This window comes from Larimichthys crocea, chromosome XVI, assembly GCF_000972845.2.
Source record: "Larimichthys crocea isolate SSNF chromosome XVI, L_crocea_2.0, whole genome shotgun sequence".
In the NCBI taxonomy this organism is placed as follows: Eukaryota; Metazoa; Chordata; class Actinopteri; family Sciaenidae; genus Larimichthys; species Larimichthys crocea.
The window spans coordinates 8,391,848-8,408,295 of NC_040026.1; the positions used below are offsets into that span (position 1 = coordinate 8,391,848).

A 16,448-nucleotide genomic window follows, 5' to 3' on the forward strand; every position below is an offset into this window, starting at 1 on the left:
TTAGACTGATGAAAGGACACGGAAGAGACGTTTTTGTGGAGTTCTCAGTTGAGATGGAAAGAAAAGGTGTTTAGGAGCCAGTGGATTTACTCAGAAGCTGGATGTTAAAAAATAAACTAAGAATAGATCCTGGTGCAGTCAACTAAAGGAGAGGTTCAGGATCAGGCTCTAGAAAGATTCACATCAAGGAGCCGTACAATAATACAATATCTTTGCAGGTTTATGGTTAAGGCAAACTTCATTGTTACAGCTGCAGACTGAGAAGCTATGTCCTACTTTGTCTTCCCTTTTTGCAATTACTCTCTTAATTCAAATTCTGCTTGAGGAAAAAACAAACAAAGGAAGTGTCTGTTGACTGTTATGTAAACTGTCATTGCAAGTAGACTTTATCCATTTTCTCCTGCAGGGTGTGTCATTCACAGCACTGATTTGGTATTAGTATTCTGATCATAAAAAAAAAAACATGTGCGTCCCATCAGAACGAACCACAAAAATGTTAGGATGAGTGTGTTTTCCGTTCTATTTCTGCTCCACGGTTGGAGACAAATCTTTCTGGCTGCATGTGTGCAAATCAACCAGCTAGGCGCAGATGAAGATGGGCTTTGGGGAATTATCCGCCCACACACAACATTTCAAATTGAGATTTTAGAGATTTTTCAAGGCACTTTACAGATGATACATTCAAAATGTCCTACTTACCCATTTTTCAAAATAAAATCTCTGTGTAATTCATTTCAATCAGCACCCAACACCTGTCAATTCAGTGTCCTGTCCAGATAAGGGGATGTGATGGGTCACCCTTCTTTAGACACATCAGACCTGAGTTGTGCCATGGTTTATGCTGCTGCTGAGTTTTTATGGTATGTCTTCCCATCATTTGACAGTAGAAAACAATAGAAACACGGTCTGTGGCTGGAGTGTCCCAGTAAGTCATGACAGTGTGGCAGAGAGCCAGCATTGCACAATACCATGACCCAGACAGCAGAGCAGCTACTTTACATCATTTATCCTTTATGATTGATTTATGATTTTTCTAGTGTGACAACAGTCAGAAAACATTCAATCTAAATGAAGCAGAGTGAAGAAAGGTCTAGTATTAATGGTTGAAAGTAACTAAGCACATTTACTCAAGTTCAGTCCTAAGTACAATTATGACTTTGATTTTAGTCTACTTCATACTTCATACATTTCAGGGGGGAAAGTAAAAATTACTTTAATAATATTTAATGTAATAATAATAATAATAATAATAGTAATAATAATAATCATAATAATAACAACACTAAAGTAAAATTCAAATCATGTTTGCACAATAATAATACAAATCTTGATTAAATAGAAAAGTGTAGCAGAGGGACTTCTGACACTATATATACATTTTGCTGCTAATACTACTGAACTTGAATACTTGAATAAAATGATTAAATATAGGATGTTTCCGTGTAATAGAGAGGGGTGGCAGAAGTCATGATAGTCATGATTCTTAAGTAAAAACAGGTTTTAAAACAGTATTTTAGCAAAATAATGTATAAAGAAAATATCAAAAAGAAAACATTTTGCACAAGTCCTCCTCAGTTATGTATTATTGTGTTAATATTAACATGTAATGTTATTATTGCGTTGTCTGTATCTGAAAAGTAATTATAATCAGCAAATAAATTAGTTACGTACTTAAATTGTACTTAAGTTATTTTAATAAATAAATAATAAGTCAAATTAAATGAAAATATTTTACTCATTGTACTGTAAAATATCTCAATGCTTCTTATATCTCAATGCACCCAAACAAAATACCACCTGTGGGACACCAGTGATACTAAAAGGCCAAAGCCGGGCCAGAGCCAGGCCAGAGCCGGGCCACAGCACCCCATCATCCCGTTACAAGCGTCCCATGATCCGCTGTCTCTGTCTATGTTGTCAAGTGTCACTGACAGCAACAGTGAGGGAGGTGTCCGCTGCGGCTCTCAGGGGCCCACAGTGTGAATGCAAAGATAAGCGTATTTTGAGGAAGATGATCGGGAGGAGGAGGAGGAGGTGGTGGTGGTGGCGGCGGTGGTGGAGGGCGGGGGAGGAGGAGAGGCGAGAGGAGAGAGGATGGAGAGAGAGTGGGACCCGGATGCTGATGCGAGTGAGACGAAGGAAGGAAGAGGAGAGAGGAAAAAAATATCGATTTACGGCAAGAAAAGCGAAGGGAGTATAATACAGGAGGCCTTTCCACTGCGTGAACTAACATCCGAAGTGAGGAGGGGGGATACAGACAGCCAATAATAGCGCGTGTTGATCGGCGGATATATCTGTGTGTGTGTGTGTGTGTGTGTGTTTTTTTTTCTACCTGTGTATCGGCCGGTGAGGGAGGAGGAGGAGGAGGAGGAGGACACGCCAAAGGAGAGGAGAGGAGAAGATGCTGTGATCCGCTACTTGCAGGGATGTAGAGAGGGAGAGGACGGAGAGGGAGAGAGAAGGGGGGGAGAGAGAGAAAGACTACGCTACGCTAAAGATGGTTGTTTCGCGAGGGGGTATTGTGGGAATGCGGCGGCCGTGTGATCAATCCAACCGTTCAAACTTCACGAGGCGTCGGTTTTTTTGACAGGCGGCGCGCGAGCGAGCGAGCGACAGACGGCCGTTGGTCGAGGCGTTGAAGCTAAGCTAGCCTCGCTGCTGTGCGGGGAGAGCGGCGGCGAGGCTACATAGCATGTTTGTGCAGAAACAAACAACAGAAAAACAGGCCTGCGTTCAATTAAACTGGATTTAAATGTCAGCGCTAACACCCACTTGTCGTATTTGACGTTTTTTGTTGTTGTTTTTTTATTTTTTGGGGGTTGTTGTTGTTGTTGTTGGTCGAGCCAACGGTTAAATGTCATAAATCCGTGCAGCAGCTATCACAGCGTCAACGTTACTCTGCGATAAATCTTCTTAATAACCGTCATATATAGTCACACATGTAAACACAGCGCAGGTTATACGAAATAAGCTGATGTACAGGAGTAAAACTCATTTACCTTGTCATGTTTATCCTTTAGGGTAGTGGTCAGTATTTATTAACGCATAAAACAGTCTCAGTTTCTCTGCTTCAGTCAACCACTAACTGGCTGTTTTGTTATATATATATATATATATGTTTAAAAATATATATATATATATATAAATATAGTTTATTTATGAGGTTTAGGTGAAGAATGGTCATTGTAAATCATCACCAGTTTGACTTGTACATTTTTTAAATGTTCACCCAGTAACTCCAGAGTAGCAGTGTTATCACTGAAATATATATAAAAAAGAAAAATGTCCATCTTAAGTTGAGCACCATCTTGTATCCCACTGTAACTTCTGTATAAGCTGTATAATATCAGAGTAATTGCAATAACCACAGTGCAGTAGTAGTAGTAGTAGTAGTAGTAGTAGTAGTAGTAGTAGTAGTGTATTAGCCTCCAGTCAGAGCAGTATGAGTAAGGAACTGTCGCTAAGTCAGTCAGCTCAATATGTTGGGCCCTACCGACTGGAAAAAACACTGGGGAAGGGACAGACAGGTGAGTGGACCAAACTTTCTTTGAGTATAAAATGATCATTCACAGTCTGTCTTTTATTTATTTATCTCTTACATTCTTGTCTTTCAGGACTGGTCAAGCTCGGGGTCCACTGTATTACGGGTCAGAAGGTAGCCATCAAAATAGTCAACAGGGAGAAGCTGTCGGAGTCGGTCCTGATGAAGGTACAGTACCACGTCGTTGAGGTTGTTGCTCACAGTGACGACAGCGATGCTAATTTTGTATATATAGCCAGGTGTTTTTTTTATGCCGTACACAAACTGCTCCATATTCTCTATATTTAACTTCTGCGTTTGTTAATTGATTCACTTTTCTTCTGTTGCTTCAAAAAATGACATTTACACTCTGCTTCAGTAGCTTCTTCTGTCTTTCTCTCTTTATGTCCGTCTCTTCTCTCTGATCAGGTCGAGAGGGAGATTGCCATTCTGAAACTGATTGAGCATCCGCATGTGTTGAAGCTGCATGACGTTTACGAGAATAACAAATACCTGTGAGTTCCCTCTGCATCCGAAACGCTCATTTGTTGTTGCTGAATACTGAACTTTGGAGTGGGATGGGTGTAAATATTGCTCTAAGAACTATATTAATCTGCTCTTATCGCTGTAATTCTCACATTTCCTTCATCACCGACAATAATTCAGAAAAGTTTTTGATCTGTCGTGAGGCAAGTTGTGTAATATGGTTTTATAAAATGACTGTTGGACAGGCAAGTTGGTTCAGATAAATTATAAGATTTCATAAATTGATAGTATATATCAGTTTAAGATCTCTTTTTTCCCTCTCCTGTCTGAAGAATGTTTTAAATCACACTTGTCCCCCCTCATATGTGGACAGGTACCTGGTGTTGGAGCATGTGTCAGGGGGAGAGTTGTTTGACTACCTGGTGAAGAAGGGCCGGCTGACTCCCAAAGAGGCCAGGAAGTTCTTCAGGCAGATCATCTCTGCTTTGGATTTCTGCCACAGTCATTCCATCTGGTTGGTTTTTGGATAGATCAGATTGATTCTTAAATTGGGTTGTGGATCCTGTGCTGAGTCGTGGTTTGGGTTTTTCTGCTAATTTAATAAGCCCTTTGGAGGCCTGAAAACAGAAACCATATGGCTTCAGTGTTGTTAATTTATCGCCCTTCTCTTTAATCAATAAAGACTCGATGTGGATTTGATGTGTCATGGCAAAATAAATCAGAACTTCCTGCTGCCTGCGCCTGTAACACCAAAAATGTATCTGAAACAGATCATTCCTCTTTAATACTGACTTGATGCTTGCAAGAACTTATCATTGTTACATTCCTTGTAGACTTTTGTGACAGTGTATCAGCTAATAAATGAGTGGAAAAAATTTTGGAGCCTGTAGCATTAGCCGACATTAAAGCCACTTGCAGTCACAGTTAAGCTTAAATGACATAATCTTCACGGGAAGACTAATAGGGTCTGTTTTGTTTGTGCAGTCACAGAGACCTGAAGCCCGAGAACCTGCTCCTGGATGAAAAGAACAACATCCGTATAGCTGACTTTGGCATGGCCTCCCTACAGGTGGGAGACAGTTTGTTAGAGACCAGCTGTGGGTGAGTACCTACTCTGTATATGTGTGTTCATAAGCAATGTGTACACATTCATAGTATTTTAGAAAAGCGCAATATAAATAATCTATAAGCTATGCTTTAGTTTTTAATTGTTAATATTACTGCCTGTTCGTACAGGACTGTAATGTTGCATGTACCACATTTCTCTTCCACCTTAGATCACCACATTATGCTTGCCCTGAAGTTATACGGGTAAGTGTTTGGTAGCGTTATAACGGCTGAAAGTGGTTCTTTTGACAGAAATATCTTGGCGTATTAAATCATTTAATGTGTTCTGAGCGGGGAATTCATGTGGATTCTGTTTGGCAGGGTGAGAAATATGATGGACGGAGAGCAGATGTGTGGAGCTGTGGGGTCATTCTCTTTGCTCTACTGGTGGTAAGTCTTTTACTCTTTTTTTTTTATAACACAGTTTGCTCCCTTTATAAATCTCCCCCTCACTCCTTTTGTTAAGTTCATTTCATCACATGTGTTTTCTTCCTTCCCCCTCTGTCTTTTTTTTTCTCCTGTAGGGTGCCCTGCCTTTTGACCACGACAATTTACGTCAGCTCCTGGAGAAGGTAAAGAGCGGGGTGTTCCACATGCCTCATTTCATCCCTCCGGACTGCCAGTCACTGCTCAAGGGCATGATTGAGGTCAACCCTGAGAAGAGGCTCACGGTACGATACTTTACTCACACACGGCGAGTTTAAATGGCGCCTAAGTACCTGGAATTAATAAGTCTTGTGTACAGAATATATCTAGGGACAATTTAGTGAGTTTACGTCTTTGTTGACTTGTCCACATTGAATCACCTCTCAACACTTTACCTTTTGCTCTTCGTAGCTGGACCTAGCCCCCTAGAATTTTAATCATCATATGTGACACGGATCAGAGACACAGTTGCATTTATATTGTGTGTTTGCATCAGTGTGCATTCACACCCACTTTTTTTTTCATATTAAAGTACAATCAGGGTGTCAGTGTTGACTACCAGCTTCATTTCTCAGCTGGCGACGCAGGATTTTCTGTTATAGTCTTTAAAACAACAAACATTGCACAGTTGCAAATTGTGATTTTTAATGTACAATATTCAGAACTGATGAGGTGTCTTTTGTGCAATGTTTCTGGTGTGAACTGTTTACAAAGCACAGCACTGTGGCCATCTGGCTGTTAACAGACTGTAGAAACTAATGGCCCCATCTGCCCTGTCACCCCTTACAGCTAGAGGCCATCCAGAAACACGCCTGGTATCTGTAAGTATACGTTCATTTTTACATACTTATATACATCTGAATAAAATACCGACTTAATGTCATATTTAATCATATATATCTCTGTTATTCATGTGTGTTTCATTGTGTGTTATGTGTGTGTGTGACTCCCAGGGGTGGTCGTAATGAGCCGTGTCCTGAGCAGCCTCCTCCCAGACGAGTGTGTGTGAGGCGAATCTTGTCCCTGACTGAGCTGGACCCAGATGTGTTGGACAGCATGCACTCGCTGGGTTGTTTCCGAGACAGAGTCAAGCTGACACGTGATTTGCAATGTGAAGAGTAAGTCTTTCTTCAACCTTAAATATGACTATGTCACTCAGTGGTCAATTGCACACCGAGGGACCACGAAAATAGAAACACTTGCAACGCAATAGGCATGCAATAAACTCACTGCTCGCTTACTTATGGACAGTTACAAGGCTATGTTGTGGTATTGTTTGAATTCAAAATGAAATCTGTTTAATATAGATAGTATTTATTTCAGGACTGTTGTATTGGATCGTGTACAGCAATAACTGGTATTCTGGTTACTTGGCATCTTATTTTTATTGACTCCTGTGTATTGTGGACAGACATTTTGAGCGCTGTCTGAAAGCAGAAAGGGGATATGGTTTCCTCTCGTTCATGCCGCGTGAAACTTCTGTTCTGAGTCAGGTCGACTGACTCGCCACAGGGTTAAAGCATTCAAGATGGTGGATAGACTGAAGCTGCGTCCAAATCCAAGGACTAGATCCTCCAAAGGATAAGGAACGTGACTATGTGCTTTCATGTCCTGCCCAAAAAAATGTGATCGAGCCTCACAAATATCAAAGTAGCGGTGCAGCTCCTCGTCACCTTGAAAAATCAGGTTTAAATCAGAAAAAGCGTTTTGTCATTCAAGTTAAGGACTGCAGCCTTTGGAGGATCTGAACATACAGTATTGGACATAGTATGACACAGAGTGAGTATGTGGCCACATGTTTAGCTGCACAGGTGTCTCTTCCAGTACATATATGTTTTAGTGGATCAACGCATCATCAGATAAACAGAATGGAGAAATCAATATGTCCGTAAATGGATGGGCTGTGTCAGCAGCCTTTAAAAGCCAGTCTTTTGCTCCTTTCTACATCATTATTTCTGAAGTTTAACATCTTATCCAACGAGTTTCTTTCCCTCTCTTTGTTTGACTCAGAGAAAACCAGGAGAAAATGATCTATTACCTACTGCTGGACAGGAAAGAGCGCTACCCCAGCTATGAGGATGAGGACTTGCCTCCACGCAATGACATAGGTCAGTCATTAGGGGGCAGGACGGATCCACTTTTTTGCTTAGCTTCAGTCTCTGAAAAGCACCTGAACGACAGTGAGTGTGAGTCTGGTGCCATACGCAAGTACTCATTACTTCTGCCAGTGAATTAAGGGGTTATGTTTTAACCTAAGAATCTATTACCGTGATCTCACAATAAAACATAAAGCAATATGAAAGACAGACAGAAGTTTGTCCCCTCATGTTGGGTTTGGTTTTGTTGTCTCTCTCCAGTTTTAGTCTCTGATGGAATTTTTATGGAGCCATGCGAAACATTTTATCAACAAATGTCTTTTATGACGTTCAAGACAAGACTTTCGCTGGACATCTTGTAAGATTTCTCTTTGGGACGAAACTTGGGAGAGGGCAGCTATTCTGCCAGTGCAAACGAAGCTAAGTTTATCACAGTCGCAGATGGTGCAGCGAGCGACAAAATCACTTTCAACATAATCGTACTTTTCAGAACTGCAAAACTGCAAAAGAGAAAATAAATGCACAGTGACAGAGCAGGATAGTGAAGACACAATAACATCTCTTAATAACAGGAAGCAATAGGATTCATCACAGCAGATCCTTAAAAAGTCTAAAATCAAAAGTATCTATTTTACTGCACAGGGTCTAGTTAGTAAGCCTGTATTAGAAACAAATCATCTGGTTTGGTCTTACTTTCTTATGGCGGTTGAACAACGTATCATGTAATGTTATGTTATAGCTTTACATAAGCATTCCTGGCATGACTTTTTGGTGTTGATCCTCAGCAGACCCTCCTCGAAAACGTGTCGACTCTCCCATGCTGACACGCCACGGCCGCTGTCGCCCCGAGAGGAAAAGCCTGGAGGTGCTCAGCGTTACTGAACAGGGGTCTCCTACCCCGCCTCGCAGGGCACTGGACACAGCTGCACACAGCCAGAGGTACAGTATATTATGCTTGAACGTATTCAGTAAACGCCGCATACCAAGAATGCATCGAGTCTCACACAGATTCTTGTCCGATATACGATCTTCTGTCAGGTCTCGCTCAGTCAGCGGAGCATCAACTGGTCTCTCCTCTAGTCCTCTCAGCAGTCCCAGGGTAAGGGCCTGTCGGCCAACTTTTAACAAACAATACGCACATGAAATGTTGCCGGTTTGATTACCTGCACTTATCTTTGAACATGACACAAGCATGCATTATAAAATATTGAATTTCATAATAAATATTGAATTTGAACATTCACTTGTATTATTTAACACCCCCCCTGTAACCTAGTAGCTCTACAGCTAAAGGAGATAGGAATCAATCTCTCAATAACCAGCATGAACTTGAGGTATGATGACAACAAACAAAACCTGTTTCAATATTTATACGGGCGCCCGACTATCGTTTCAAGACAATCTTGAAAAATTGTGAATACAAACCTCAATCCAAGTCAACACGGTCAGCATTTGTGTGCATAGTGCTCATATTTAAGCCATGTACACAAGGTGGCAAGCTTTGACTGGGCAATATAGATAATATTATTAGTTATTATCTCTTAATAAGTTTGGAGACCAACATATCATGATTCACAGTTGTGGTTATCCTGACTTTACTCTGCTGATATCATCCACCCCTGCAATTAAATTTTAAGTATACATCACAACCCCCTCCCCTAAAATCTCCATTTACCAAGCTCTGCAGGTGGTCTGCGTGGCATTTTTCTTCTGTCTTCATGTCACTTCTCTTCCTCACCATGCATGAACTACTTGTATGCACAGTTGCTAAAATACGACCTTTTAAATTTGCTGATTTCTTTTGGGTCATGGGATAATTTGCTTTCCTTGTTTGCTCTTGTTCAAAGCTGTGTTAAAACAGTCCATAGGTGGTAAATGAATTAAGCTTAACCAGCCAGTAACACCTTCACTGCCACTGTCCTTTGTCACTGCATTCTTAACCCTGTCACTGCCTCAACTGTCGCTAAACCCTCACTCACATAAGATACAGACGGCACAAAGAAATGCTTTTATAGTCAGCACTGCTAGTATTGCATTTGTCACTACTCACAAGATGCACTCTTTCTTGTCATGAAGCATGATATTCATTTCCATCCTTTCTCCATGTTCCATCCCCTCTCTTTTCTTGTTATCCATCTCTCCCACCCCACAAACCCACTTCCCCAGTCCTATCAGAGCCCCGTCTTCACTTTCAGCCAATCAGACGTCACCTCTGCCACAGCTACCCCCCTCACAAAGGAGCCCAAACAGGGAAGCACCACTACTCCTCGCTCAGCACGGGCTCACGACAAGCCAAAAGCCCCCCAAAACCCAAAGACCCAGACCCTGCCCAGCAAGGGACCTGCCGACCGTCCCCATCTGCAGCCCATCAAATCCCTGCCTCTGCACAACCCATCCTCCCGCTCACCCTCTCCTTCTCCGCTCCTGTCACCCATCCCCCGTTTCTTCTTCCCCTCGTCCTCTGTCCTAAAGTCAGTGACTAAGAGCTTCTACCCAAACTCTGCCCACTCTGTGCCGCAGGTCACTCCCCAGGGTTCTCCGTTGCCCACCCCCTTGGGCACCCCTGTCCACCACCCTCACCACCCCTCCTCCACCCCGCCCTCCTCTTCCTCGTCCTCATCCTCTTCGCGGGCAGAGGGAGGAGGAGGGGTGGGCTCGCTGTCGCTGACCCCGCCTTCCAGTCCAGGAGGGGGGAGCGGCATGGCGGCCAGCAGCTCTGCCCACTGGAGGACTCGCCTCAATTCTTTCAAGAACAACCTGCTGGGCTCACCCCGTTTCCATCGCCGTAAACTGCAAGGTGAGTTCGGTTTTTGCACTACGTGAGAGTCGCGTTTTTACAGATGCACTAGTATCTGCGCTGGAACTACTAGACTTAAGTAGGTCATCAGTTTCCAAAGGTTTCCTCTGCTCCAACGCGGGTAAAAACATTATTCTTCTATTTCAGCAGCACACAGTATTCCAAAACAACTATTACAGCTAAAGATCTAATATTGGAGACTGCTGGAGACGCGTTGGGACTGTGAGAGCAAATCATTATCATGTGTTTTGGGATATGCAGCTACTGGAATATTAACAGAGAAACAGTTTTAAAAATTAAGATCCACTTTTGGCTTTTAGGTCTTGTACCACAGCTTCTCAGCTTCACAACAACATGCATGTTTAGAATAATTCTGATTGCTCTTCAGCACGCTGTTTTAATGTGATGCACATGACATTTTTTGTATTTAAAAAAAAACAATATTTGCTTTGGAACTCAAGACAAACACTTCATAAATGTTGGAAAGAGCTGGTTTCAGGTAAAAGAGCATCACTTCTTTTGTGACCTTCCCAGTGCTCTTCTGCACACACTTTTGCTCTTTTGTTGTCAAATGGAAGATGATTTTCACTGGCTGACTTTCCACTTAAATAAAAAGAAAATATATGTTAAAAAATATCTAATATTGGACACAGAATTTAATATCACGAGTGATTTTTTCTCTTTCAGTTCCTACATCAGAAGACATGTCCAGTCTAACACCAGAATCTAGCCCTGAGTAAGTCACACTCCTCTAGAGAAAGTGTTGCTGAGGTGTCACTTGTTTTTACAACGTAAATCTGTGTGTTTGTGCTCTCGGATGGTTTCTGTGGATCTGTGTGTTTGCTCACGCTGTATTTTTGCTTGTCGTGTGGCTACCAGGCTGGCTAAGAAGTCGTGGTTTGGGAACTTCATCGGCTTGGAGAAGGAGGAGCAGATCTTTGTGGTGATCAGAGACAAACCTCTGAGCTCGGTCAAAGCCGACATTGTCCACGCCTTCCTGTCTGTGAGTATTTGGTGTTGTCCGTCTTTCACACCTCTCATTTGTAGAAAGCATGGCTGGCTCTCACTGTCAAAGCTGTAAGGACTTCACGCGCACTCTCATACTGTACGCACTTCATTTCTTTCATTATCTCAGTTTTCTCTAATTCTCCTATTTTCGATCTTGCTCACTCGTGGCACGTTGATGGATCACGTTGCTTTCACCAATGGCTCACTCTTTCTCTCTTCTCCTCACCCTCACCCTTTGTCTCCCTATACTCACGTTGGCCCCCGTACCTCTCCCGCCTCGTAAGTCTGTCGGTCTCTCTGCTTCTTCTCTGTCTCCCCACCACACAGATCCCGTCGCTCAGTCACAGCGTCCTCTCCCAGACCAGCTTCCGGGCCGAGTACAAATCCTCCGGCGGCCCTTCCGTCTTCCAGAAGCCCGTCAAGTTCCAGGTGGACATTGCCTTCTCCGAGGGAGAGAGAGAGCGAGAGAGGGAGAGGACCGAGAGGGAGGGAAGGAGGGAGACAGGAATCTACAGCGTGACGTTCACCCTCATATCAGGCAAGAGGGGCAGACATGCAACAGCTTTAAATGGGAATTTAATTAAGCTTCCTAAATATTAAGATTATGGATGTAACTACTTAAAACACATGTTTGACAGTTTGGCAAATATACTTATACTATAAATATACTGGAGAATAATAGAGAGCAGTGATTTCCAGTTTTCCAGTTTCCAGTCTTTATGCTAAGCTAAACTAAGCCTGTAGCCTTGTACTTAAAGGTACCGATATGAGAGTTGTATAAGTCAGTCAGAAAATGAATAAATATGTTTCTAAAAGTGTTGAGCTATACCTTTAAATTAAAATGAAAACATTTAAGGTAATCCTATTTGAAGTTGACACTAAATGCTTGCTGTTTGGTCAGATATAACATCGAAAAATGTCTTCAAACACAGCCAAATGAGGTTTTAAAATTTATAGCTGTCACGTCGTTACTGAAATTCAAGTACTATACTGGCACGAATGTTACATGTGTTGTGCCTTGGTGCATCTTCAGGTCCGAGTCGCAGGTTCAGACGAGTGGTGGAAACGATTCAAGCTCAGCTTCTCAGCTCCCATGATCAACCCATGGTGCAAGCCCTATCTGGTGAGACCGCTTATGCACACTCATGCACATGCAAGTAGTAAAAAATTATCATTTTTTCCACTTTTTCATCCAGGTACATTGAGACATTCATCTTGAAATATCTTTCATTTTATGTCCTAAACCACCCATCGAATACCATCTTCCTACGATTTAGCCTCTGGGGATAACAGGCAATGTCTCTGAGCTTCCGGTGTAGCCAGGGAATATCTGGAACATCCTTTGATGTTCGATTAGCAACCTTATACACAAGAAAGACACCTCTCTTTAAACACATATCTGTATTTAAATGCAGATAACTTTTTGAAAAAGCTAATAAAAAACTAAATTGCAGACAATAGCAGATTGGGTTCTGAGATTGCATTTTGGCCAGTATGTTCCATCTCTTTTGGACCGTTTACCTGCCTGTAACCAAAGCCTGCTCAAATGTGACAATACTACTGGACTACAAACAGAAACAAGAAGGCTTTCAATACCAAAATCTTGGTCCCTTGCCTACCGAATCTGCATTCGCATGCAAATATTTGTTTATAGAGATTATAAACCACACGACTCCCACTTCCTTCCCTGTGCTGGAAACTTCTTTCAGTAATTACAGAAGAGGATGGTGCTGTTTTCAGCAATGTGTGTCCAAAACCATAAGTGTTGGGCCCCATGAGAGATGAGGTTTATTACTATATGCAGTTTTTAATCTCTTTCAAGCTGTGTTTTTTTGTGCAATCAGCATGTACGGATCATTTAATGCAGGCTAAGACAACACTGTTTTTATTTTTCTACGAATGCCCTTCAAAGGCCATAGGCCCAGTGGCTGAGGCAGAGGGAGAAAGGTAAAAGTAATTTGTCATTTGAAGTACTGACTTCAACCTCGACCACCCACGTTTTTAATCACACCTGCATTCGATTAAATTCTGACCCCCGTAGCATGTATTCGTTAAGGGTGACTTTCCTGTCCTCTTCTCCTGATCCCTTCCCAGATGAGAAGAACGGCCGGCCCCACGGGACCCCCACCCGCCAAAACTCAAGGCGCTCCGAGGGTGGGGGCGACAGGTGCGAGTGGGGAGACCGAGCAGATGGCGGAGGCATAGGAGGCAGCGGGGGAGTTCTGCAGCGCAGAGGCTCGGCAAAAGAGAGAACCCGACTGCTGTCCTCCAACGGAACCCAATCCCAACCGTAGGATAGAAAATGGGACCACGCAGCAGGATGCCTGAACTACACCGGAAAGAAGACAGTATAGCTTCATCTCCAAGTATCCCTGCAAGCCATGAGCTACTCCTATTCTTCCTTGACTAAGTTATTAAAGGTACTTGACCGTAGCAAGGATTGAGCCTTTTTCCCCCCCATCATGCTTTTTTTTTTTTCTTTTCAACTCGACATTCTTTTCGGATCACCAGGATTCCTACCCTTAAATGAGAAAGAAGTGTTAAGGAATCACCCTTTAATGAAAAAAAATATATATATATGTGAATGAGCAGTTTGGTATCCATCATAGATACAGCTTCACAGATCAAACTAGGAATTTTGAAGTGCTAATGTGCATGCCAGTTAGCAAATCAGCCTGCTAAAGGATGCTGACATGATCAGATAGGCTAGTACTACCATATCATTGTAATACAGTACCTGACACCAAAAAGAAATATCAAGTCTTGTGACGGTTCTCAAGATTACTCTTAAAATTAACCAGTGCGCTCATATCATTATCAAGCAACATGCAATTTACCAGTCCATACTGAAAGAAATATAGATGTATCTCAGCAGATGAACCCTAAGAATTAGCAACCTGCTACCACGTCAGCGGAGTGGTGATGAGTTGAACAAAAAGGTCCTGATTTTCTCAGGAGAAACTACATCCTGGATTTTTCCAGCAGTGTCTTCTCCTGAGGTAAAGAAAAACCAACAAAGTAAGCTAAGTAAGTGAATGTGAAAAAAAATATTTTTTTATTTAGGTTTTTTTTATGTTTCTTTTGAGGATGTTAGTAGCACAGTGATAGAAGTAAAGACAGTAACTGATAACACTCTGCAGTGTTGGGGAGGGGGAAGGTGACCGGATGCTTTTCAGCAAGGCGTTCTTTTAAAGTTAAACGTTTTGGATTCTTTTGTATTTTCTTTTTACTCAGAGACAATATGAAATGGTGCATCTAAAGATTTTCGCATTGGACTTTTGTTGCTCTGAAGAAAAGTATTTTTTGATTTTGAACAGAAATATGAACATTACTATATGGAAGAAAAAAGAAAAAAAACAAAACAAAAAAAAACACTACGCGTGAATAGTTCCATGAACCTCATCACAGCTGTTTGTGCCCAGATTGAATGAGAAGAGCATTCACTGGCCTGTGGATCAAACAGAAGCCACCTTTCTCGTCGAGCTTGTCTCCTATTGCCATAGTATTCACCTACTGACTCCGAACAACAATAAAACAACAACGACAAAAAAAGAAGAAGAAAGAAAACACAAAGGAAACTCATCAATGGACATTTTCATAATGCCGGACTTTAAAAGGCTTGCGATGTCAATTCCTTGTTTAACAGGACTTCAAAAATGGGAAGTGAGCAAATAGTCTCATTAACACGCCCATGCTCCTCCTCACTTCAGTGTTCACCAACAAGCCAAGTAGTCCATCACTGCACCCACGCTCCATCACTTGAGAGTCGCACCATTCAGCAAGCAGACGTAGCAACTCGGGACGGTCATGTATTACTCCAGCACTCTTATCAGAATAGTCAATGTTCATCACCAGTCTTCCATACAGCACAATATGCAACAAAAGTGCAGAATGTTTTCAGAGCGATACATGCTACAGTTTTCTTTATTTGAATGGTGATTTTTCTTTTTTTTTTTAAACTCATCCATCTATTTATTTTTTTTATTATTTATTTATTTATGTATTTATTTATTTATTTATTTATTTATTTGGTTACGTGCTTGTTTGTGCCATGTATATCTAGATTTTGGCCAACAAAAATATATCAAGAGCTAATTCAAGAAACCACTTCTATTTCATTTCTCGTGACCACTCTTGTTTAATTTAAGCGCTTCTTTCCATGCAAAAGATCGACTTTGATAGCAGTACTGACAAGTTGCTTTTGTTTATATCTCATATCTGTTTTATCACGCTTAACTCTGGCAACTGAAACATATGTGTGTGTGTGTGTGTGTGTGTGTGTGTGTGTGTTTATGTTTGTGTGAGACAGGTGGATGATGAGAGAGTGAGCTGAAAACTTTGCAGCACATGCATTTTGAGCTGATCACATCCGGACTGACCCAGGAATATGAAGTTAATTAACATAACCAAACCCCTAACAGGCACATCATTTCTCTCTCACGCACATTGAATGCTCGCTAATTCGCTTCATCTCTTGCTTTTTATGCCTTTGTCCCTATGACCTGTCTGTCTGCCTCTTCACCTGTTGTGTAGCCATCATCACAAGAGAAACTGTACAAAGTTGTTTGCCTCACTGTCCGTGCACACTTTATGATTGCTCACCATCACCAGTTTCATCTTCTCTCATCACCCACGTCACCTTCACTTTCATTGACCCAACTCTGGCTAAGATTGTAAACTATTCTCCATTCATAAGGGTCAGTAGAATAAGGTGTTTAAAAAAAGAAATGTCTGTATCATAATTTAAATATAAAAAGTGCACTATTATAACTATTGCCTGTGATAAAAAGAACAATTATGATTGAAGTGATGGTCAAAATAAAGAGAGATCCACCTTATTGTTATGGTTACAATAATAAACCCTAAATTCATGTGTGTGTCTATTTAGTTTCTGGGTTAAAATGGTGTGTATTCTTTTAACGTGCAGTATATAATACTGAAAAACACACAGCTAACCATCTAGATGCAAACATTATTGCTATAATTTGCTATAATATCAAATCATATA

General features: G+C 41.6%; 1 protein-coding gene across 5 annotated transcripts; it reads left to right on the plus strand.

Moving 5' to 3' along the window:
• The first annotated feature begins 2,040 nt into the window (after positions 1–2,040).
• brsk1a (BR serine/threonine kinase 1a) lies at positions 2,041–16,312 on the plus strand. 5 transcript variants are annotated; one of them, XM_019259645.2, is made up of 19 exons: positions 2,041–3,527; positions 3,615–3,709; positions 3,950–4,035; positions 4,380–4,520; positions 4,991–5,107; positions 5,284–5,317; positions 5,435–5,503; positions 5,638–5,784; positions 6,329–6,360; positions 6,493–6,657; positions 7,550–7,647; positions 8,421–8,574; positions 8,674–8,734; positions 10,156–10,432; positions 11,120–11,168; positions 11,312–11,435; positions 11,725–11,978; positions 12,474–12,563; positions 13,523–13,645. In XM_019259645.2, the coding sequence occupies exons 1-18, from the start codon at positions 3,443–3,445 to the stop codon at positions 12,535–12,537; spliced, it is 2,052 nt and encodes a 683-aa protein (XP_019115190.2). In that variant the 5' UTR covers positions 2,041–3,442; the 3' UTR covers positions 12,538–12,563; positions 13,523–13,645. The 5 variants fall into 5 exon arrangements, with proteins under 5 accessions (XP_019115190.2, XP_019115245.2, XP_019115145.1 ...); XM_019259700.2 differs by having other exon boundaries at positions 13,535–13,639; XM_019259600.2 differs by having other exon boundaries at positions 2,044–3,527; positions 11,768–11,978; positions 13,535–16,312.
• The last annotated feature ends 136 nt before the right edge of the window (positions 16,313–16,448 follow it).